At 35.4% G+C, this 26001-nt stretch overlaps 1 protein-coding gene across 2 annotated transcripts in view; it reads left to right on the forward strand.

Moving 5' to 3' along the window:
- Positions 1 to 26001, forward strand: part of FAT4 (FAT atypical cadherin 4) — a 187188-nt gene that overhangs the window by 103718 nt on the left and 57469 nt on the right. For both annotated transcript variants that reach the window (XM_015139182.3, XM_015139181.3), the window contains 3 exons: positions 1545 to 2467; positions 3108 to 3282; positions 23925 to 24105. In XM_015139182.3, coding sequence (XP_014994668.3) covers positions 1545 to 2467; positions 3108 to 3282; positions 23925 to 24105 — 1279 coding nt within the window. The remainder of the gene's footprint in view (positions 1 to 1544; positions 2468 to 3107; positions 3283 to 23924; positions 24106 to 26001) is intronic.

Below are 26001 nucleotides of genomic sequence, written 5' to 3' on the forward strand. Positions count from 1 at the left end.
GCTTTATTTATTCATTTTTTCCTGATTTTCAGACTCCTAAGTATTCTGAACTTTATAACCTCTTTGTTCACTTGTGAGTAGTCTTAAGATTAAAAGACACAACTCATAATGAAGGGGAAAAATAAACTACCTTTTCAATGATTTACTCATTGTTTATCCTAGAAATTTTTATTAATAAGTCATTGCCTGAAAGTTATATTCATAAATATTTTTCCTATGTTTCAAATTAGACGAAGGATATTAGAGACAGTAAAGTCACAGAATACGCGTAACTGTGGTGTTTGAAAACAATGAGTTCTACATAGCAGAAAACAATCTCATACTCAGGTTAAATTTAACTTCTTAAAGAACTTGATGAAGTTCGAAAAAAGGCAAAAGTTAACTGAAGTATTCGTAGAATAATGAGAAAGAATTGTTTTTAAGAAAAGAGTAAAAGGGTGATTAAATTGTTCTAGACGACTGTTTCAAAAAATGAACATCACTTCTCATAGGCAGAATTCAGAAACCTGGATAGTTGAAATTAACATTAGAAATATAGAAGCTAATTGTAAGTAATTCAGGTTAGTCAGTAGATATTTGCTCGTCCCAGAATATACATCTTTAGTAAAGATAGATTATCTACATGTACAGTATGTTTTTATCATACTATCCTGTAATTTTTCCAATGTCATTAGGATAAGATGCAAAAATGTACATGTCATTATAGGCCAGAGAAGAAAACACCACTCAGGCAGAAACTGACTTCTTTCTGTTTTCAATGCTTATTTGTTATTTACCTTTCGTTACTAAAACAATAAGATGATGTATATGCTCCACATCATTTTTGTTATAAGAATCTCTGCAATCATTTTCTGAAGTGAGGATTTAGAAACCATTTTTAAACTAAAAAATGACACATGATCCTAAGAAAAATCAACAGTATCTAAATACAGTCCGATAATATCATAAACATTTATATTTAGAAAGCTTTATGTATAATTTTACTGCTAACAATTTCTTTAAAAATACTTTTTTGAAACATTAAATATGTTTAATAAAATTTGAAAGATAACTATTATCTCAAAGGTCATTACTTAGCTAGATGCTTAATAGGAATTAATAAGTATTTACTGATTTTGACATGAAATGTAAAAGTACACTCACAGCATTCATGACTAATGCCATACATAAGAATATTTTATTACCCTTTCTTGAAAATTGGTTCAGCCTCCCTAAATTACTGAAGTTACAAATGTTTGGCTAACAGTATAATATGTGGCACTGTTAGTGTTGGACAATCAAGAATTATGTGATAGAAATAAGGAAATATACAGAAAAATATCTGCTCTCTGGAATATTTTTCTCCTCTTCACTTTTGTAATTTAACATGTCAACACCCTAGTAAATAGCAAGCAGTATATAGATCATTTGCTCACAGGATTTCCTAAAGTGTGTTTGGGTGCATGGTATATCAAACATGCCAAAATACTTGCCAAAAGTTTTGCCGTAGCTTGTTCTGCAATCAGCATATGTTTAAGATATGTTTTTCTTCCCTTTAATTTCAGGCATCAACTCTGAATTGGCTTATAGCATTGCTTCAGGTGATAGTCTTGGGCAGTTTACTGTTGACAAGAATGGTTTACTCAAAGTCCTAAAAGCTTTGGATCGGGAAAGTCAGTCCTTCTACAACTTGGTTGTTCAGGTGCATGACCTGCCACAGATTCCAGCCTCCAGATTCACAAGCACTGCTCAAGTCTCCATTATTTTGTTGGATGTAAATGATAACCCACCAACATTTCTTTCCCCTAAATTGACATACATTCCAGAAAATACACCTATCGATACTGTTGTTTTCAAAGCTCAAGCATCTGACCCAGACAGTGGCCCAAACAGCTATATTGAGTACACTCTGCTGAACCCTTTGGGAAACAAGTTCAGTATTGGGACCATTGATGGTGAAGTGAGGCTCACTGGAGAACTGGACAGAGAAGAGGTTTCTAATTATACTCTAACAGTGGTGGCTACAGACAAAGGTCAACCATCTCTCTCTTCATCTACAGAGGTTATAGTTATGGTACTTGACATCAATGATAACAACCCCATCTTTGCTCAAGCTTTGTATAAAGTGGAGATTAATGAAAACACACTTACTGGAACAGATATAATACAAGTGTTTGCAGCAGATGGAGATGAAGGCACAAATGGACAGGTTCGCTATGGCATTGTTAATGGTAATACCAATCAGGAATTTCGGATAGACTCTGTCACAGGTGCCATCACTGTCGCTAAACCTTTGGATAGAGAAAAGACCCCTACCTACCATTTAACTGTTCAGGCAGCAGATCGAGGCAGCACACCGAGAACTGATACCTCCACGGTCAGCATTGTTCTACTGGATATTAATGACTTTGTTCCTGTATTTGAGCTATCTCCGTATTCTGTAAATGTCCCTGAGAATTTACGGACACTACCCAGAACAATTCTTCAGGTCAGTATATTTAAATAAAGCAAGTGTTGTCTTAATTATAAGACATATATTTGAAAACCTTCCCTCTTCTACAGTGTTTATGCTTCCCCTGTTCTCTCCTCATTCTCAACCAGAAATGCTAAATTGCAGATATAGCAAATTTTGAAAAGGAAACGTTTATAAACATCATACCTAACAACCTCTTAATTTCCTCATCGATGAAACTATTGTGTTTTACTAGCTTTCTTTTGTGTATACTCATGTTTCACACATTTATGTATTTGTGTTTTTGAATTTTGTTCCACAAGGATAATATCTGTACATAGTAAAAAATAAAATGATGGAAATATTTGAAAAATTTGTTACAAATACTGCTCTACTCTTTTCCTTCATATATTTAACTACCTAGGTGAAACTGTTCTTAAAAATTTTTATGACGCCTTCCAAAAATGCTGTGCATTAGCTTTATGCATATTTTTACACAAATAGACTCGGATGATACATACTATAGTGTGCCATTTTTATTTTTTACTTGAAAATCTTAAAATATATCTTTGGAATCTCTTAACATGGTTTTACCTCATTTTTTTTAATGCAGGCATTTTATTTCATGAGATGCATAGTTTGTTTTACTCACATCATGATATGTACTATTCTCTAGGTGGTGGCAAGAGATGATGATCAAGGATCTAACAGCAAACTCTCATATGTTCTGTTTGGTGGTAATGAAGACAACGCTTTTACTCTCTCAGCCAGTGGAGAACTTGGAGTAACACAGAGTCTGGATAGGGAAACAAAAGAGCAGTTTGTCTTAATGATTACAGCTGTAGATGGAGGTAAGTCCATTACAACCTTGTTCATTTGTAAATAATTTCTAGGCCAGGCACGGTGGCTCACGCCTGTAACCCCAGCACTTTGGGAGGCCGAGGTGGATGGATTACCTGAGATCAGGAGTTCAAGACCAGCCTGACCAACATGGTGAAACCCCATCACTACTAAAAATACAAACATTAGCTGGACATGGTGGTGTAAGCCTGTAATCCCAGTTACTCAGGAGACTGAGGCAGGAGAATCACTTGAACCCAGGAGGCAGAGGTTGCAGTGAGCCGAGATCGTGCCACTGTTCTCCAGCCTGGGCAACAAGAACGAAACTCGTCTCAAAATAAATAAATTAATTAAATAATAATAATTTCTTCATAATATGAGTATGAAGTATTTTCTGTTTGCCATTAAATGAAATATTTGTTCACTTTTACTAATGCTCGAAATTCTGATTGCCTCTGTATTATTGATGGCACATAATTCACTTTATGACATTTATATATAAGTGACAAAGGCTAAAGGTCGTTGCCACCTAAGCCCTATTCCCATAAAACGGAATGAATTCTTGCCCTATAAGCCGATTGAGTACCTCTGGATGTGACCTTATGCTCTACTTCCTGAGCCAGGAGTCATTTAAAGTACTTTAGCTTTGGAAACATTTAGATGGTTCCAACCACTTCTTCTCTTCTGATAGACATGGTTGAGTCAGTCTGTTAGGAGGAGCTTTCACTAGAAGGTGGCTCAGTGTTCAGCGAAGCATTGATCTAAATGTGCAGGCCACTCAAGAACCAAGTCCTGATTCCAGGGAGCCAAACTATAAGTTCCTGATGCCATCAGCCTGGAAAATCGGGATCAGGGGGAAACCGGGACTTGGAATTATTAGTATAAGGATAAGTAACAGAAGTCTAACCCTAATTTCTATTAAATAAGAAATATGCAGATCAGATGTGTGAAGATTCTGCCCAATAGAGTAATGGAGGATCCTAAGTTGTGGAGGGTGAGCAATCAGATTATCAGTAACATTAGTATATATGGAAGCCTGTCACTCAAAGCTTTAAAAATGATACTGAAGACCATGATGGGAGGCACAAATGAGTTTCAGTGAGATTAGTATCCCAAGTCATGGTGTTTTGGCAACTCTAAAAATGAAAGCATTAATTAAACCTTGTTTCAAAGCACAGCTCTCTATGAGCACTGTTTTTCAAGTTGCTCTGAAATAGACTGGCATTTCTGAGGCCACTGGTGGATAAATACTCAGATAGATGTCTGAAGTTCACTTGTTATGAGTGATACAGAAAACAGAAGTTGTAAGGAAAGTTGAACTGGGTGACCTTGAAATTAATTCCCTTGGATACTCTTCATATGAATAACCACTTTTTTCAGGAGAATGTGAGTTTTAGACATCCGGTTTTAGAATCTACAGTTTAATCTTATTTTCCAAGAATGAGATCTTTGACAGAGGACTTAAAATACATATTCACTGTTTTGATTCAAAAGTCAAACTCATAGATGACATGAGAAATTTCAGAAAAATATGGCAGCTATTAGATCCCAGATGCAATGTTTTTCTCGAATCTGTAGTGTTCTAAGGACATGGAAAATATCAAAGTGTTTTTTTTTTTTAATTGAGAGTTTAATTCTTTATCTCACAAATCACCTTTCCTTTGCATTTTTTTGAACTATTACCTTAGCCCAGAGATAGGTCAGTTTCATCAGTATGGCACGGATTGCAGTGGCAGCTTTTTAATCATTCAAACCACTAAATCTTTCAATGTGGGAGGGAGAAAACATTACCATTTAAACTATCATCATGTTTTTATTTACTGACTGCATGGTTACAAAGTAGCACATCTGGAAACTCTAACTACTCCTGTCTACTATTCCAATAAGCTACAACCACACTATCATGTGTGTGGTGCTAAAAGTTACATTACTATATTACAAAACCAAAAGAGAGTATAATAATTATGTCTCATTTTTCCTGTAGGTAATTAAATTGCTAAACAGACTACAATTCCATTACTGATGATATGTTGCTTAGGTATAACTGAAAGTATGGATATTCAGCCTTCATTATGCATTACTTATTGTTATTTCTTCTAGAAAGATTTACTGTACCAAGTAGAAACTCATAGGAGGCTAACACATCCACCTGGTATACTAATACAGGTACTGCTACAAGGTTTAAAGGAGAATTTGCTCTAAAGCAGTAATGTCATTCATATGGGTTAGGCATTCTATTCCTAAGTAGCCTTTCTTACTAGAGTTTGCCTTACTATTTTCTCATATGTGCAATAAATAAAATAATGTTTTAAATGGAGTAAGTAGCAGGAAATTATCAGGGAAACTAGAAGAGTATACTTTAAAAAATGAATTCAGATAGAAATGGAAGTATATCCTAGAGTTAAATACATAGACTTTATAGTTAAACCCCAGTTCACATCCTACCTCTGACATTCCCAGCTATATGACCTCCGACAACTTTCCTATTCCTTCATGTTTGTATCTATGATTGGAAATACTAATATCTATATGAAAGTTTGTTGATCAAATAGATAAAAGGAATTGCTTATTTTAGCTATTAATGTCAGTCAGCATGTTTGCTAGACATTTCAAGTTTAGTAAGGCCAAAGTAACACTTTTGACTTCTATTCACCTCCCTACCTTAAACGAATTGCTCTGTAGAGCATTTCACAATTGCTGAAGGCAAACTTTGTTATTATTCTTCATTCCTCTTCCTCTGTACACCATATCCAACAAATTCATTAACAAGTAGACTCAGCTCCAAAAATGTCCAAAATTGTCCTGAATGTATCCACTTTTCTTTACCTCCAATACTACCTCCTTAGTCTAAGCTAGGGGTAGTATGATAGCTTGCTGACTGCCTATCTTTTCTCCTGCATGGTGCGTTTTCCAACAGACAACACATGAACATTTAAAACTATAAATTAGATCATCATACCCCATCTCTTGCATAGAGACCCTGCAATGATTTCTAAGAATAAAATTTAAATGTCTTACCATTGACTACATGGGATTAAATAACCTGGTCTCTGTCAGTTTATCTGAACCCCTCCACCACCACCAGTTGCCACCTTTATTTTGAGCCAGTGCCATGCACTGGCCCCAGCTCACCCTTTGTCTCCTCTCAGTTCTGCATTTAGTATCATCACCTTGTTAGATTGCAATTGGCCAATGTGGAAGTATTTTACACCATGGAAATCAGTAAATGTTTTGAATCTAGTTGGCCTGTTTCTTGAAAGCAGTTGCTAAATGTTTACTGCATACTGTCAATGCCAACCAATCAATCAGGCTTCCTTAACAATGCCAACCTTTCTGCCATGTTGGCCTTTTGCACTTGTAGTTCTCTCTGCCTGGAATTTTCTACTCTACAGCCAGCTGTTTGGTTTGGTTTGGTGGGGGAGAGGAGCATTTATGTCATGGTCATTTTTTCATTATTTTAGATAAAATGTCAACTTCTCAGAGAGGACTTATCTGACCAGCAGTGTTATGTTTGCCGTTGCCCTCTCCCCAGGGTCACTCTATCAACTTACCTGTTTGTGATTTCTTAACACAAATTCCTATCTAAAATTGTATTCTTCTACCTAAAATATATGAGTATATAGAGTTTGTTTACCTTATCCATCTCTATCAGATTTCCAGAGAAAGTGAACTTCCTAAGTCTTATTCAAAATGGGATTCTCAGAAACACTTAGAAAAGGACCTGCAACATAATAGGTGCTTAATAAATATTTTTTGAATGAGTAAGTTATATTTGTTGAATAATGATAGTTATCATTTGAAAGACAAACTATTATGTTAATATGTAACTGTTATTTATATTTATTTAACATACTCATATTTAGTTTGTTGTTATATATTCATTGTTTGCAGATTTTTTAAAAGAATCTTCCAAAAGAAAAAAGTGCAAATCATTTTTAACTCATGGCTGAAATTCCAGAATTTTTTGCTACATTGGCTGTGGTCATTCAAATTGACCTCTGTTTTGAAAATCAGCGCAAGTGTTTAAGGCTTTGTGGTGTTTAGTGTGATGTGACAAATTGCAGTCATATGTAAGGACCCAGTGAAGCATTTTATGGGTTTAATTCAGTTTCAAGTGCTTAAAATACTGCTTGAGCTATATTCTCATGACTTTCCCCTGAACCTTCTGGCTCTGATTCAATTCTGTTATCTATTAGATGTTTCTAGACAGGTCTTATTGCTACTCTCTGCTTTACTATCCACTTTTTCTTAGTCTGGCTCATAAGATTTAATTCAAAACCTGCATAAGCAGAAGCTACATGCTTTTGAATAGTTTTTGTTCTTTTTGTTTGTTTGTTTTGGAGACGGAGTCTCGCTCTGTTGCCCAGGCTGGTGTGTAGTGGCGTGATCTTGGCTCACTGCAACCTCTACCTCCTGGATTCAAGCAATTCTCCTGCCTCAGCCTCCCAAGTAACTGGGACACACCGCCATGCCTGGCTAATTTTTTGGTATTTACGTAGAGACAGGGTTTCACCATATTGCCCAGGCTGGTCTCGAACTCCTGAGCACAGGCAATCTACCTGCCTTGTCCTCCTGAAGTGCTAGATGTGAGCCACTGTGCCTGGCCTGAATAGTTTTATCATTCGACAACTCTTTTGTACCTGGGCTTCCCAAAGCAAACAATTGTGAATCTTTCATATCTCCCAAATATCTAAGCACCCTCTAAGCACAAGTGGCAGTTGGTTTCACATAGCTTGAATGTAAGGGCCCATCATTTCACATCAACTTAATATGAAAATTTTGCTTGTTTTAAATTTTATTATGGAAATTTTGTTGTTCACATAAATCATTCCAACAGATATATATTTATTCAAGTAATTTGTCCAGACCTTTTAGAATTTTTTTAACTCAAGATGAGATTATGCCCTCAAAAATAAATTTAAATGCTGTGAGGCATTAATATCTGCCACTATTCTTTCAGGGAACTGAATTAGTGTGCAAGAGAGCAGTAAAACAAACTGGTATGACAGTTTCGGGATGCTATAGTTATATTCAGTGTATATTTTGGAGGAGTTTTTAAAGAAAGCTACATATGAAAAAATTCTAAGTTAGTGAAATCTGACATTAAGTGATGATTTTTTTTGGCCAGGAGATTTCTTGGAGATGAGCCAGTCCACTTCCTTTATTTTCCAGATAAGAAAATTGAAGCCTGGGTTAGATAAGCAGTGTGCTAGAACTTGCAGACCCAGGTAGTGGCAAAGTCAAGTATAATATTTAGAATTTCTGGCTTTCAACTAAATTCTTGCTCATCCATATCATATGTATTAAATATTTTTAAGGAAATCAGGATATTCCTTAAAACATATTGCTAACTCTCTCTATGACATAAATTTATAAAAATTCAATTTTAAACATCTTTTTTTATGCTTTATTCATTTCACTTTAATAAATGAAACATTCAACTGCTATTTTTCTTTTCCTAAATAAATAAATGTTTGAAAACATTTTTAAGTGAAGCCAAATTAAGTGGAATCAGTAATTTTAAATATTGGTATTTTGAAAATAAGCTTAAATTTAGACATTGTTTAAATTTAATTGTTAAATAAAGAAGATAGAAAGAATTTGTTAGGTTTTATGCCTAGAAGATGATAATATTGGTAATTATCACTGCCAATTATCATTTTGCATTAATTAAAATCAAACTATGATGCTAATTTAATGCACTTTATAAATAAGTTCTTATTACAGTTAACGATATGGTTTGCCTGTGTCCCCACCAAATCTCATCTTGAACTGTGATTCCCATAATCCCTATATATCATGGGAGGAACCTGGTGGGAAGTTATTGAATCATGGGGGCAGTTACCTCCATGCTGTTCTCTTGATAGTGAGTGAGTTCTTACGAGATCTAATGGTTTTATAAGGGGCTTTTCCCTCTTTGGTCAGCACTTCTCTCTCCTGTCGCCATGTGAAGAAAGATGTGATTGCTTCCCCCTCTGCTGTGATTGTAAGTTTCCTGAGGCCTTCTCAGCCATGCCGAACTGTGGGTCAATTAATCCTCTTTCCTTTTTAAATTACCCAGTCTTGGGTATGTCTTTATTAGCAGCATGAAAGCAGATTAATACAGGTTACTGATATCGTAGAGTAGGGCACTGCTGTAAAAATACCCAAAAATGTGGAAGTGACTTTGGAACTGGGTAACCGGCAGAGATGTGAACAGTTTGGAGGGCTCAGAATAAGAGAGAAAAATATTGGAAAGTTTGGAACTTCCTACAGACTTTTTGAATGGCTTTGACCAAAATGCTGAGGTGGTATGGAAAATGAAGTCCAGTCTGAGGTGGTCACAGATGGAGATGAGGAACTTCTTGGAAACTAGAGCAAAGGTCACCCTTGCTACACCAAAAGACTGGTGGCATTTTGCCCCTGCCCTAGAGATCTGTGGAACTTTGAACTTGAGAGAGATAATTTAAAGTAACTGGCAGAAGAAATTTCTAAATGACAAAGCATTTAATATGAAGCAGAGCATAAAAGTTTGGAAAATTTGCAGCCTGACATTGCAATATGAGAGAAAAACCCATTTTCTAGGGGAGAAATTCAAGCCCACTGCAGAAATTTGCATAAGTAACTAGGAGCCAAATGATAATCACGAAGACAGCAGGGAAAATGTCTCCAGGGCATATCAGAGACCTTCTCGACAGCCTCTCCCATCACAGGCCAGGAGGCCTCGGAGGAAAAAATGGTTTCCTTGGGTGGCCCTAGGGCACCACTGCTGTGTACAACCTAGGGAGGTGTTACCCTGCATCCCAGTCACTCTAGCTGTGGCTAAAAGGGGCCAAAGTTCAGCTCAGGCAGTTGCTTCAGCGGGTACAAACCCCAGGCCTTGGAAGTTTCCACATGGTGTTGAACCTGCAGGTGCACAGAGGTCAAGAAGTGAGGTTTGGAAACCTCTGCCTAAATTTCAGCATATGTATGGAAACACCTGGATGTCCAGGCAGAAGTTTAATCAAGGGCAGAGCCTTCATGGAGAACCTCTGCTAGAGCAGTGTGAAAGGGAAATGTCGGGTTGGAGCCCCCACACAGAGTCCGGGGCATTGCCTCATGGAGCTGTGAGAAGAAGGCCATGCAGCTGGAAAAGCTGTAGGCACTCACCATCAGCCCATGAAGGCAGCTGGGAGTGGGGCTGTACCCTGAAAAGCCACAGGGACAGAGCTGCCCAAGACCATGGGAGCCCACATCTTGCATCGGCGTACCCTGGATGTGAGACATGGAGTCAAAGGAGATCAATTGGAGCTTTAAGCTTTATCTGTTCTGCTGAATTTTAGACTTTTGGGGGCCTGTAGCCCCTTTGTTTTTGCCAATTTTTCCCATTTGGAATGGGTATATTTACCTGATGCCTGCCCCCCTTTATATCTATGAAGTAACTATTTTGCTTTTGATTTTACAGGCTCATAGGTAGAAGGGATGTACCTTTCCTCAGATGAGACTTTGGACTTGGACTTTTGAGTTAATGCTGAGATAAGTTAAGACTTTGGGAGACTCTTGGAAAAGCATGATTGTGTTTTGAAATGTGAGGACATGAGATTTGAGAGGGGCCAGGGACAGAATGATATGGTTTGACTGTGTGCCCACCCCAATCTCATCTTGAATTGTAGTTCCCTTAATTCCCACATGTCCTGAGAGGGACCTAGTGGGAGGTAATTAAATCATGGGGGCAGTTACCTCCATGCTGTTCTCCTAGTAGTGAGTGAGTTCTCAGGAGATGTGATGGTTTTATGAGGGCTTCACCCCACTTCACTCTGCACATCTCATCCTTCTTTCTCCTGCTGCCTTGTGAATAAGGACATGTTTGCTTCTGCTTCTGCCATGATTATAAGTTTCTTGAGGCCTCCCCAGCTCTGAGTAATTGTGAGTTAATTAAGCCTCTTTCCTTTATAAATTGCCCAGTACCAGGTATGTCATTATAGCAGTGTGAGAACAGATTATCACAGTCAGTGATACTATTACACTTCTATGGGCTTATTGATATTTAACAATTCTCTCTTTTTTTTGATACATCTAAAATAAATTTATTTATACTTATATATATATATATGGGACAAGATTTTTTAATATATTATTAATCTAACATGGACTGTCTTTTATTTCTTTATTTTTATTTTTTTATTATACTTTATGTTCTACAGTACAAGTACACAATGTGCAGGTTTGTTACATATATATACATGTGTCATGTTGGTGTGCTGCACCCATTAACTCATCATTTACATTATATCTCCGAATACTATCCCTCCCCCATCTCCCAATCCCACAACAGGCCCCCATGTGTGATGTTCCCCTTCCTGTGTCCAAGTGTTCTCATTGTTCAATTCCCACCCATGAGTGAGAACATGCGGTGTTTGGTTTTCTGTTCTTGCGATAGTTTGCTGAGAATGATGATTTCCAGCTGCATCCATGTCCCTGCAAAGGACATGAACTCATCCTTTTTATGGCTGCATAATATTCCATGGAGTATATGTGCCACATTATCTTAATCCAGTCTGTCATTGGTGGACATTTGGGTTGGTTCCAAGTCTTTGCTGTTGTGAATAGTGCCGCAATAAACATACGTGTGCATGTGTCTTTATAGCAGCATGATTTATAATCCTTTGGGTATATACCCAGTAATGGGATGGCTGGATCAAATGGTATTTCTAGTTCTAGATCCTTGAGGAATCGCCACACTGTCTTCCACAATGATTGAACTAGTTTACAGTTCTACCAACAGTGTAAAAGTGTTCCTATTTCTCCACATCCTCTCCAGCACCTGTTGTTTCCTGACTTGTAATGATTGCCATTCTAACTGATGTGAGATGGTATCTCATTGTGGTTTCGATTTGCATTTCTCTGATGGCTAGTGATGATGAGCATTTTTTCATGTGTCTGTTGGCTGCATAAATGTGTTCTTTTGAGAAGTGTCTGTTCATATTCGTTGCCTACTTTTTGATGGGGTTGTTTATTTTTTTTCTTGTAAATTTGTTTGAGTTCCTTGTACATTCTGGATATTAGCCCTTTGTCAGATGAGTAGATTACAAACATTTTCTCCCATTCTGTGGGTTGCTTGTTCACTCTGACGGTAGTTTCTTTTGCTGTGCAGAAGTTCTTTAATTTAATTAGATCCCATTTGTCAATTTTGGCTTTTGTTGCCATTGCTTTTGGTGTACCAATAACAGGCTCTGAAACTGAGGCAATAATTAATAGCCTACCAACCAAAAAAAGTCCAGGACCAGACAGATTCACAGGAAAATTCTACCAGAGGTACAAGGAGGAGCTGCTACCATTCCTTTTGAAATTATTCCAATCAATAGAAAAAGAGAGAATCCTCCCTAATTCATTCTATGAGGCCAACATCATCCTGATACCAAAGCCTGGCAGAGACACCACAAAAAAAGAGAATTTTAGACCAATATTCCTGATGAACATCGATGCAAAAATCTTCAGTAAAACACTGGCAAACCGAATCCAGCAGCACATCAAAAAGCTTATCCACTATGATCAAGTGGGCTTCATCCCTGGGATGCAAGGCTGGTTCAACATACGAAAATCAGTAAACGTAATCCAGCATATAAACAGAACCAAAGACAAAAAGCACATGATTATCTCAATAGATGCAGAAAAGGCCTTTTACAAAATTCAACAGCCCTTCATACTAAAAACTCTCAATAAATTCAGTATTGATGGACCATATCTCAAAATAATAAGAGCTATTTATGACAAAATCACAGCCAATATCATACTGAATGGGCAAAAACTGGAACCATTCCCCTTGAAAACTGGCACAAGACAGGGATGCCCTCTCTCACCACTCCTGTTCAACATAGTGTTGGAAGTGCTGGCCAGGGCAATCAGACAGGAGAAAGAAATAAAAGGTATTCAATTAGGAAAAGAGGAAGTCAGACTGTTCCTGTTTGCAGATGACATGATTGTATATTTAGAAAACCCCATCGTCTCAGCCCAAAGTCTCCTTAAGCTGATAAGCAACTTCAGCAAGGTCTCAGGATACAAAATCAATGTGCAAAAATCACTAGCATTCTTATACATCAATAACAGGCAGACAGCCAAATCGTGAGTGAACTCCCATTCACAATTGCTTCACAGGGAATAAAATACCTAGGAATCCAACTTACAAGGGATGTGAAGGACCTCTTCAAGGAGAACTACAAACCATTGCTCAACAAAATAAAAGAGGACACAAACAAATGGAAGAACATTCCATGCTCATGGGTAGGAAGAATCAGTATCGTGAAAATGGCCATACTGCCCAAGGTAATTTATGGATTCAGTGCCAACCCCATTAAGCTACCAGTGACTTTCTTCACAGAATTGGAAAAAACTACTTTAAAGTTTACATGGAACCAAAAAAGAGCCCACATTGCCAAGACAGTCCTAAGCCAAAAGAACAAAGCTGGAGGCATCACGCTACCTGACTTCAAACTATACTACAAGGCTACAGTAACCAAAACAGCATGGTACTGGTACCAAAACAGAGATATAGACCAATGGAACAGAACATAACCCTCAGAAATAATACCACACATCTACAACCATCTGATCTTTGACAAACCTGACAAAAACAAGAAATGGGGAAAGGATTCCCTATTTAATAATTGGTGCTGGGAAAACTGGCTAACCATAAATAGAAAGCTGAAACTGGATCCCTTCCTTACACCTTATACGAAAATTAATTCAAGATGGATTAGAGACTTAAATGTTAGACCTAAAACCATAAAAACCCTTGAAGAAAACCTAGACAATACCATTCAGGACTTAGGCATGGGCAAAGACTTTATGTCTAAAACAACAAGTCTCTGAACATTGCTTTCTCACAAAATGTTTATGGAGCACTCTACTCCAGATATTATTCTAAGTCCTGAAGATATGCTGGTGAAGAGGTTTCTGTCTTTATACAGCTTACATTACAATCACAAAAATAGACAGTAGAAATTAAACAATATAATATATAGATTGGGAGTGTTATGAAACATGATGCAGTTAAATAAAGCAGATTAACTGTCTAGAGAGTGTTAAGTAGTTACATATTTTACCCATTTGGAAAGTTAAATCTTTGGACTTGATGATAGTATTGGAAGTATAGGAAGCTACAAAAAGGCATGAATCAGGCCCGAATACTAGAATATTGGGATGAGCAATTTGGAGATGGGGAGAAAAAAGATTTTAGGGCAAATTAGCAAACTTAGTTTCTGGACATACTACATTTGAAATAATATAACTAATTGAGATGTCAAGTAGAAAGTTAAATATAAAAGTTTAGTTCTCAGGGAAGACATTCAAGTAGAGATACATCACAGGAAGTCATAAACATTAGATGACATTCATTATATGCACACTTAGTGCTTGTAAGTTCCAGAATATGTACTATATTATCTCATTTAATCTCACAGTAGCCCTGAAAGTTAGGCACTAGTATCTCAATTTTATGAATTTATAAAACAACCAACAAAAATTTGTGTTATAAAAGATAAACAACTTGTAGTGCCCATTCAGCTGTTTCTCAGTGACTGCAGGATTTGAGGCCAATTCACTTCACAGGGGATGATTACTTAACAATTATTTACCAATTCCCAAATGTCAGCCTGTCTACCATATTCTGTTTTATATAGACTATGTTTATATGAATTTCTTCTCTTTGGATTAAATTTTATTTTTATATTAAAGAGAACATTGTTTTAGGAAGCAAAAAATCTTGTTTTTCTGTGTAAGTAAAATACCTGGTAAAGTCATAATATTCATAAATTAGAAATCACAGCATTATTCCCCTCCATAAATAAAAAAATGTGTATCCAAGGGTTTTATTAAGTATAAAGTGCAAACAAATCTTAGATATTAAACTATGAATATATAATACGTATGATATACACATACCTCCATAGACAATGCAGTCAGTTGAGCTGTATGTTTGCATTGAATTTGGGGGTAGGAGATTAATCTGTGCACAAATTAAATATGTTATCCCTTGTCCTTTATAGATAATTCACAGTCTGTTATACTAAAGGGATATAGAGATTCTGGCTCTATATTTAGCACAAAAGTTTAGTTATGAAGTATTTATGTGTCAGCATAGTAGGTCTTCAGGGAACAGTTCAGTTATTAGCATTTCTAATTAAGGGTATTTATCATTCAACTGAAAGGGAATAAATTTCATTCTTATGCAGGGATTGAAATTTGCTTTTTAATGGAGGGAAATATGCTGCATTTGCAAAGTTAATGCTAAAAGCTAAAAGGACTGATCATCATGCTTTATTTTATTGGTGAACACCCGATAACATTTTGAATTAATGTTGTCTGTCACATTATTTATTTGAAGCTGGTCATTGCATTATAAATGGCTCTGTAATCAAAAGAGAGGTCAGAATTGTGTAATATGACATTTTACATCTGAAGATAATTGTTTTTAAATATTCCAGAAAGATCACATTTTGCCAATATTATTTGTGGGAATGTATGATAGAAAAGTTTGCCTTGTCTGTTATGATGAACATTTTTAATAATGAAAATTGCTTAAAAATGTTTAAGGGCCCAATAATTCTATAAATCAAATCGTGCTAGAGTTGCCTTCAATTACCGGACATGAAATGCATTTGACTTAATTTTATTTTTGAGTCTAGGGCAGCTTTCATTATTTCCACTGGCATATTTGTTATAGATGGGAATCTTGTTTCCAAAGTTGATAATTGGTTATTGTTTTAATTCCTCTTACCTGTAGCAGACTTTATATGAAGTTTGTTAGTGATCTAAGTATTATTCTAAATCATTTATTTAAATAGCATTCTTTTAAATCAGCTATTCTTTAGTCAGAAAAAAAAAAAATTTCTACATAGAATTTTATTTGTGTTTTCTTAAGATAAAACTCCAAAAACATTTAATTTCCAAAATTCTATTGAATAAGAGCTAAACTTGCCATCAGGTTCCATAGAATTGAAATTTGATAAAATAGTTTCAATCTATTATTCATTTACTCCATGTAAACTATAAATCTGAGTATACAAAGTAAATTAAACTTTGAAATGGCACTAAACTATGTTTAATATTTATGATAAAATTTATATAAACTGAGTGATAAAGATTATATAAAATCAAAACCAACCTGATTTCATTATGAGGATTTTATTATTTTCAAAGACGTTTTCTAATTTTATATTTTTAAAACAATTCTTTTTAAAGATTGTTTTGATAAGTATTCTTAAATATATAATTTGATATTTTCACTCAGGAGGCAGACAGAGGTAGGTTGAGTTTAAAATTAGGTGGTAGCCTCTAGTGTTTCAGAGTTTCAATAACCGTGTTGAGAATTTTGGGTTTCTTTAACATCCTCCAAATAGTAATTCCTCATAATGTGCTTTTGTAGGCATAAAATATTTGGTTATTATTATTTTTTATTTTATAATTTTTTAAAATTGTGATAAGATATAATTATCATTACGTTTCTCATTGTAACAATTTTTTTAAGTGCATGGTTTAATGATTAATTATATTCACTTTGTTGTGTAATTTTTCAGTGACATTGTCATAACTTTACTAAATTCATTATTTTAGTTTTACTTCATGCTTTTTTTATTATGTAATTTATTTTAAGGAAATACAGTGTTTTTGATAGATTCCTATGCAAAAATAATGAAAAAAATCAAGTGATATTTAAGTGTGTATATATCTAATTTATATAAGCATGTATAGAGAACTAATTAGCAGCAATACATTATTTTATAAAATAAAATTTATAAAATACAGAGCTGTTGGTAATATTTAAAATGTTACATACGTTTTGTTTTGTGTATTTTTTTGTTGTTGTTCAAATTTAAATCTAACCACATAATCTTCAGTGCTAATATAGGATGGCTGAATTTCAGTACATTTTTTAGTGGATGGCTTACTTACTGTGAGAAAAATGAGTTTATTTCATGGGAAAAAAAGAAGCTAATACTTTATTACAACAAACATACCCCTAGTCAGGGGACCCATTCACCAAATATTTGATGTCAAGAAAGAAAATGGCTTTGTTGCAAAGCGACAGAGTTAAGTTAAGCAGAAATTCTACTTCTGCTGAATAGCTTTTGATGTTTTAGAGAAGTATTTGTAATTTATAGGTGCTAACATAAAAAATATAATCTTCCTGACATTTGAACTTCAATCATTTAAACTCATGAATTACACTTATTATCTGTGTATTTTCTGATAGAGCAGTTACCTGAAACTTTTTTCTTTTTTAAATCTATTTTAAGTTTTAGGCCAGGGTGCAGTGGCTCACACCTGTAATCCCAGCACTTTTGGAGGCTGAGGCAGGAGATCACTTGAGGTCAGGAGTTCAAGACTAGCCTGACCAACAAGGTGAAACTCTGTCTCTACTAAAAACACAAAAATTAGTCAGGTGTGGTGGCACGTGCCTATAATCCCAGCTACTTGGAAGGCTGAGCCAGGAGAATCTCTTGAACCCGGGAGGAGTAGGTTGCAGTGAGCTGAGATCACACCACTGCACTTCAGCCTGGGCAACAAGAGTGAAATTCCATCTCAAAAAAAAGTCTTATTTTAAATTTTCTTGGCCGGGCGCGGTGGCTCAAGCCTGTAATCCCAGCACTTTGGGAGGCCGAGACGGGCGGATCACGAGGTCAGGAGATCGAGACCATCCTGGCTAACACGGTGAAACCCCGTCTCTATTAAGAAATACAAAAAACTAGCCGGGCGAGGTGGCGGGCGCCTGTAGTCCCAGCTACTCGGGAGGCTGAGGCCGGAGAATGGCGTAAACCCGGGAGGCGGAGCTTGCAGTGAGCTGAGATTCGGCCACTGCACTCCAGCCTGGGTGACAGAGCGAGACTCCGTCTCAAAAAAAAAAAATAAAATAAATAAATAAATAAATAAATAAATTTTCTTGTACTTCATTTAATATATTTGAGCTGATTAAGCTACCAGTCTTAAAGGCAATGCTAGTTATTAGTTTAATAGTTTTTCATATTTAAGAGTATAAAATGTGACTCACACAAGGCCCAGGGTTAACTGTGGTATCAAGAACAATTGGAAGATTAACTGTGTACAGTCTGTCTCTCTCCCCATGAGTGTGTGCGTGTGCACAATTTGGTTTGTGTAAACTTTAGGATACGCCATTCAGAATGTGGGTTTTCTTTTTTGGCTATTTTCTCTAAAAACTGAAGAAGTTTTATCACTTTATCCATGTTTATCTTATATTTATGTATATATATGAATACATATATGCATACATATGTACACACACTACATAAAACTTTACAAATTTAAATTTGAAATTATTTTCATCTGACTACTAATTGTAATTAGGCTTTTGACTTTTAACTGGAGTTCTGACTTCTAATTCAAATATCCACTGGATCTTCCTAACCTCTACAATTACAAGTTTCTGAGACCTTGACTTTTAATTTTTATTTGTATATTTTACCCCTTTTATTGGCTCACTATCCTCTATCAGGAGCCTGTGTCATTATATCCTGCCTCTTTGTGATTGCATCTGGTTTTCATAAATCAATCCCAGATGGAATTGAACAATTTTGCCCTTCTACGCCACTACCTATATAATTCATCATTATCAGATCTATTTGAGCTAAACATTGGCCCTAGTATTCTGATTCTTCTCATGGGATTCATGTTTAATTGGGACCTTCTGTTTCTAAGTAATACAGTATCTGCAAAACTTTGAACTTTGTCTGTAGTCTTGTTCTCTGACCCCAGCCTTAGGCTAAGTCCCAGACTATAAGACTGTAGTCCTAGATTGTATATTTCTAGAAGTGTTCAATTATTGGAACTTGCATCCATGTAATCACTAGACCACGTTTTCATATAGAAAATGAGAGATAAGGTTAATACAGACAGACCACAAGACCTAATGGTATGCATTATGGGTTAATATAGAAATTAATTAAACATAATTATTCCTGTTTTCAATTAACTTACAACTTAATAGGACGTGAGTGGAGTATGTTGATAATTGTAATAATATAGGTTGAAACATCTGCAATAAGAGTAGCATAGTTTTATCTGAGCTTAATTAACTTAGAAAAGCTTTTTTTAAGAATTCAAAACTGGCTTTCTGTCTATTGTGGCTAAATGGAAATTGGTTAAGTTCTTTGGGTCTTAAATTGGTTAACAAAATTAAACAAGAATACCTACTTTGTGGCATCTGTGCATTAAATGAGCAATACATGTATAAAATATGTATAGATCTGGTATCAAATGTGTTCAATAAAATATGTACAACACATGTATTTGTATATATGTACCTATATTTCAATTTAGTTATAAATATATGAGCAAGGTTTACAGATAATGACTCTGATTTCAGTTTTTGACACACTAATGTTGAGGCTCTTCAGTAACTTGCAAGAGCAGACCAAGAAATAGGCAGTTGGATCTGACAACCCAGAGGCAGTAGAAAGATTTGGATGGAAGATAAAGTAATAGTAAGCATTGTGCAGCACTTCAAATAGGGTGTATCCACTACATGGTGGGAAACAGTAATACTCCAGAGGATCTCTCCACACAGTCAAAAGGAAAAAAAGTTAAAAAAAAAAAAAAAAAGCAAACACACAGACACAGAAAAGCAACAACAAAAACACAGCATCTTCATTCAATTAGCACATAAAAGAAGTGCCAAGATCTGTGGTCGCCAAGGACTAGGGAGTTTGTGTCACTCATCTGGCACAAATGCAATGAAAATAAGATTCACTTGAAATTAAGGAGCATTCCATTTTTCTCCCTTGATTTCATTTTTCTGCGTAAAGCTGATTTGGAGGTTATGCTATCAGTCAGCAAGCAAGAGGTTGGAGTGGGTTGGAGAGTTGATAAGCGCCATTCACAAAAATAATAGTCAAACACATTGGACGCAGGACTCAAAGTTCAGGTTAGTTAAATCTCAATAAAAGGCTTAGAAATATAGAACAAAATTTCTGTAAGGTTTCCTATGAAAAACAATTAAAAAACTAACAAGACTTGTGTGCACATTTCCTGGGGCAACAAGAAAGTTGAGACAGTTGCAGAAACTGTACTTCACTTTTCTTGAGGTGGGGAAAAAAAAAATAAGAAGAGAACTCCGAGAGCTTATGAAGTGGGTTGTGGCTGATTATAAAGGGAGACAAAGGGGACTCGGGAGAAGGTTCTTGGCTCGAAAACAGACTCATGTAGATGAAGAATCACCTATGGGGCTGATCTTGGCTTAAGGATCGTTTGCCAGTTTTGAGAATCATTCGCTAATCTTGAGGATCAACAAATGATCCTCAAGCCAGAACTGTCTGTTGTCACTTGTGTGCTTTGAAAATCATCTGGAACAATAAGATGATATTCTTTGGTATGAACACAGTGAGATTGAACTTGCTGTAATAAACGGCTCGTTTTTTACTGCTTCCAGCATTTGCTTTCTAACTCAGAAAATGTATCTACAATAATATATGGTTTACAGACGAAGAAAGAAATCACATATTCTTGTCCAAATGAGTCAGTCATAATTTAATGTGGTTTTCCATATGTGTATCACCAGACACTTAAGAATACCAAATATTAATATAAAGACTTTGACTGGCAGTAACTTATTTTCTAATTGTTAATTATAGCACAATGTGTGTATCAGAAATATCCAGATCTTTCCTGAAATCTCACTGTAAGTCTTAAAATATCACATTTAAAAATGTCCAATTTACTGTGTCTTCCATAAAACTGTGACTTTTTAGAGAGCTAAATGTCTCATGTATTTTTACCACATGTGAAACATTGAGATATATTATGATTCAAAATATTTTCCCGAATAATATAAGACTGAATTGAAAGGTTTGGGGAAGGGGTGGAATCCTGAGTGCTGTAATACAGAAAACTACATAATAAAAATAGACTTTTCATATTTCAATTTCTGTGGGTTCTTTGGTCTCTAAAACAAGTACCAGAAGAACAATGAGAAACATGGAATATAATTTATGTGCTAGGTAGTGTCCTAAGCACATTACATTCTTCTCAATACCCCTTTGGGATAGAGTCTATTATTATTCTCATTTCACAGATGAAGACTGATTTTTAGTGAGTAGAGTGAAATATCAGTAAAAGAGATTAAAGAACTCTGCATCTCCTCACATCCTTTGCCTCTCTGGAACCTTGATTAATATATCCCCCCCTTTGGTGTCTTTCTCTCTTCCATGGCACCCCCTTTTGCTCACACAAATGCACACATATTCCCTCGGTAATTTTTTTTTTTTTATGCAACTGGTGGGAACTCTACTAACATTATTCAGAGCATTAACTTCCATGTCATAAAATTGTATATAGTGAAACACACATTCAAGAAATGTAAGCCAAACATTGGTACTCAACAATACACTCCAAAATATTTATTTTAACCTGAATATATTGCTTGTGAGAAATTTAAAATCTATGCCAAGATTATTGTGCTCAAATGTCCCACAAACTTAATCTGGCCGGTAGTGAAGGTCTTCCCTGTTGGGCCTTCTCTCCACCTCCTGCCTGGTGCTCTTCTAGGCTCAGCGACAGCACTGCTTGTCCAGACCCCCAAAGCAGCACAGGGCACTGTTCCCCCTACTGGCAGTACCATCCAGCTTCTTGCCAGTAGTAAAAACTCCAGGGCTGCTTTACCCGGGTCACATCTCAGTGACATTCCTCACTAGGTCTGTGGCCTTGAACAAACTACTTAAACTTTCTAAACTTGAGCTTGCTTATATACCAAATGGAGACGACAGCAGTGCTAATTTATGGGGATTAGATAAGACAGTTTATGTAAACTTCTTAAACTAGTGCATGCATATCTAAGGACTAAACAAGTATTTACTGTTACTGATATTTCTTTTAATATGTTGCACAGAATTTTTACAGTTTTATTTGATGTGTTTCTCCATTGTATCCTATATTCATATCTATTTTGTTGTGTGTGTGAAATATTTGTTGCATAATTTTACTATTGCTTACAGTAAGCAAGTACTAAAAAGGCATTTAATTTTTTTTCAAGTTTATAGTTCATTACGTATATTACCAATAGATTAAGGGCTATTTTTCCCTTTAATGTAAAATCAAACACTAATAGGTAAGATTTCTGCAGTCACAAACTTTACATTAATTTTTTAGATATTACTTAAACGTCAAATTTTTCTATTTGAATGTTACTTTAAATGAAATAATATAAAATGTCTTATTTTACATATATATGTGTGTGTGTGTGTATATATATATATATATGGCAACAATAATCAGTGTGCAGTCTAAATTTAATTGCATCATTTTCTGGGAGGTATCGTGGTTCTTTATTGTTCTCTGCTCAACCGGGTATACACATTCTTTCATCTAACCTAGAATTCACAAAAATAACAGATCTCCAAAACCATTTCATTCCATAATTTCTCCGTCTGTTGATTTTGGTTCCTATACATACATCTGAGCATAAAAGCTCATTGGTACTAGGCCATGAGTAATTACAATCTAAGAACGTAGAAAAACAATTGAATAGTGGTAAAGGAAACACCAGCAAATCACATGATTATTAGAAAATAATATTGTAAGGTTGTGAATCTCAATGCCATTCTGTGATAATGAGGGCATTCCATAAACATTTTACAAATAAATGAATGAATGGTTTTATTTACAGAATATTGAATGGTGAAGTTAAGTAGGATTTAAATATCATATTAAGGGAAATCACTTTATTGAAGGTAAAGTAGTATCTTAGGCAGAAAAGGAGAGTATCTGGGCTTTATTTTATTTTACATAAATGCAGTTAAATGGATCTTCGTTGTTTCTATTTAGAAGAGTTTGAGTTTGAAAAACGGTTTTGAAAACACAATCAGTGGCAGATAATTTGCCTTTCAGTTATGGGGACAACACACAGAATTCCAAGCAATATGGCATCTAGCCTTCACCACAAAATGAGTCTGCTAACTCTGTGTAGTACAGATAGTGTGACCTACGTGTTTGGCAAATATTGGCTTTTCACCGTATATTGATAACAGCTGGAACAGGAAATAAAAATGAATCACTTCACATTACATTGAATTTTAAATAGAAGCAGCACAAATGATTCTGAGTTAGCTCATCATTATAAAACTATTCTAGCACGTGGACGATAACACTTTTTGAGATATAACTTGAAGCTTTTTTTTTCCTCCCACTGACAGGTGTTGATTAGTATGGGAAAGGGATTTAAATACCCCAGAGACTCTTGAATTTGCGATAGTAACGATGATAGTTACAGCTGAGAGTCCAGTTTTTAACATTGCCTTGTTAGTTGGCCAGCTCTTCCATGCCTGTGGGTATTCTTCAAATCTGGCTTTGAGCTATTTTAATGTAATTTCAGAGAAATTACCGGCAGTGCCTCTTTTGTGGCATTTAAATGATATTGTTATGTTCTACATTGTCGAATCAGCACCTTTAAAATAGAATAAGAGCATGACATATACTTTTTGTGCAGAGTTACTAGGAAAGAGTTGAAATTCTAGTTCACAAATGAAAATATTTTTCTTGTAACAAAATTTAAAATGCTCACTTATGTGTTCAGAAATTTTACTTTGATGTTTCCTGAATTCTCTTTAGTAATTCTGTCTACAACTAATTATCGTTAAATTTGTTATTTTTTGTTTATAAACATTGAGATTTGATTTTCTTTTCTTTTTAGGATCCCCTGCCCTGACTGGAACTGGAACAATCAACGTCATAGTAGATGATGTCAATGACAATGTCCCCACATTTGCCAGTAAAGCGTATTTCACAACAATTCCTGAGGATGCACCAACTGGAACAGATGTTTTATTGGTAAATGCCTCAGATGCTGATGCTTCAACAAATGCAGTTGTAAGGTCAGTACATTTTCCTTTGTAAAGTTTGGCTATTTTCTCATTAAACATTGATTTTTGAACTACATGAATATAATGTTTAATTAAATGAACGTTATATTAATACATATCCTATTATTGTTATCTATTGCTGGTAGCTAACAATTCATAAAATGAGGATTCAAACAGTAAACATTCTACTTAGTACTCTAAGATTTTATTTAATTTTTATTTAATTTATATTTTTATCATATCTCATGGTTTTGTAGTTTGGGACTACACTAGGTGCTTCTTCTGTCTCATGAGGTTGACTGATGGCACTTCACAGTATTTACATGATAACTGAATGATCTAGAGGGCCCAAGATGACTTTGCATGCCTGCTGCCTTGGCAGGGTTGGTTGGAACGTTTAGGATCATCTAGGCCCCTCTGTCCTCGAGTAATCTCAGAACTTCCTGATGTGGTTCTTTAGCAAAGTAGTTGGACTTTTTACATGGTGGTTCTCAACTCCAAGAACCACCAGTGAAAGCTCCCAGAACACTCGAAGGTCAGACCCAGATGTGCCATAGCAGCACTTCTATAATACTCTGTTGGTCAAAGCAGTGATGACCAGACCAGATTCACTGTGAAGAGAAACATGTATCACTCATTGATTGGAGAAATGTCGAGGAACTTTGACCATTTTTATTCCACTGCTAGCCTCAATAAGAATATTTGTGTACTCTTCATTTAGTAAATGTATTTTACTTTGCTTAAATCCTCTTAAAATAGAGGACACAAATATGATAACTTGTTCAGAGAGGATGTGAAAGAAATTGAGTTGTAACATTTTATTGACCTAGCTTGTCCCCTTCTTCCATATCTATTCTAAACTATAAGAAATGAAGATTTCCAAATATTCTAGAGAAAAACTCACACACATAAATATTTTATACCCCTCCTCCACTTTCTATAGGCTAGTATTAGGTAAATTAGAGTTGGTTAGATGGCTATCAAAGTAATGGAGCAGAAGATAAAATTTGAAGCATTAAGAATTATCAGCTATGGGTAACAGATATATTGATATGGTAATGATTTGATTAATGTCTTATTTTGTTGTTTGCTACCAATTTTCTTTCAACAAAATCATTTTGGAAAACTGACTTTCAACACACACATTTTAAGAAACACATTCAGACCATAATACTTGGTCTCTCTAAGGAATTACCTTTAAGCTGAAAGGACTGAGCTGTGGGATAGAATTAAGCACATTGTGTTATCTAAGAAGGTCAGCATGTCTGGACCAGCGTGAGAAAGGAGTTAGAGAGATAGGCAGGGGCTAAATCACAGGCCATGTAAGGGCTTCTAAGCCATGATACAGAATTGGGGTTTTCCAATTTACCTTTAGGTGGGAAACTACTGAGGAGTTTTAAACAGAAGAGACACATAAACTGGTCTACATTTGGATAGAATCTGATGAGAGAGGATTTATGGAGAGAAACCAGTGTACCATTTAGGCACTAATGAATATAGTTATCCAAGTAGAGTAACTTTATACTTATGTGGAAAAATGAAAATTGTGGAAATAGATTTGGGAAATGCCTTTGAAATTGGACCTGAGATCAAATGAAAGAGAGAAATCAGAATCATCTAAGTTTTCCACTCAAATACCTAGGCAGATCATGATATGATATCATTTACTTTATTTACTCTGTTTTGATAAAATCTTATTGGAATATAATGTATTTTATGGTTGGTGTTAATAACTCCTTGCTATTCATGGTATCCTGAAGAAAATCTATTATTTCTTCAGATTAAAAGAGCTATTGTTTAATTATTTATCTCCCATTTAAATTTTACATGGTTAGGTTATTTACTGAACTACTGATGGGATCTCCAGGAACATAAACTTTTATGTGTCTTATAAGTACTTTTTTCCAA

Source organism: Macaca mulatta, chromosome 5 (assembly GCF_049350105.2).
Source record: "Macaca mulatta isolate MMU2019108-1 chromosome 5, T2T-MMU8v2.0, whole genome shotgun sequence".
Lineage (NCBI taxonomy): Eukaryota > Metazoa > Chordata > Mammalia > Primates > Cercopithecidae > Macaca > Macaca mulatta.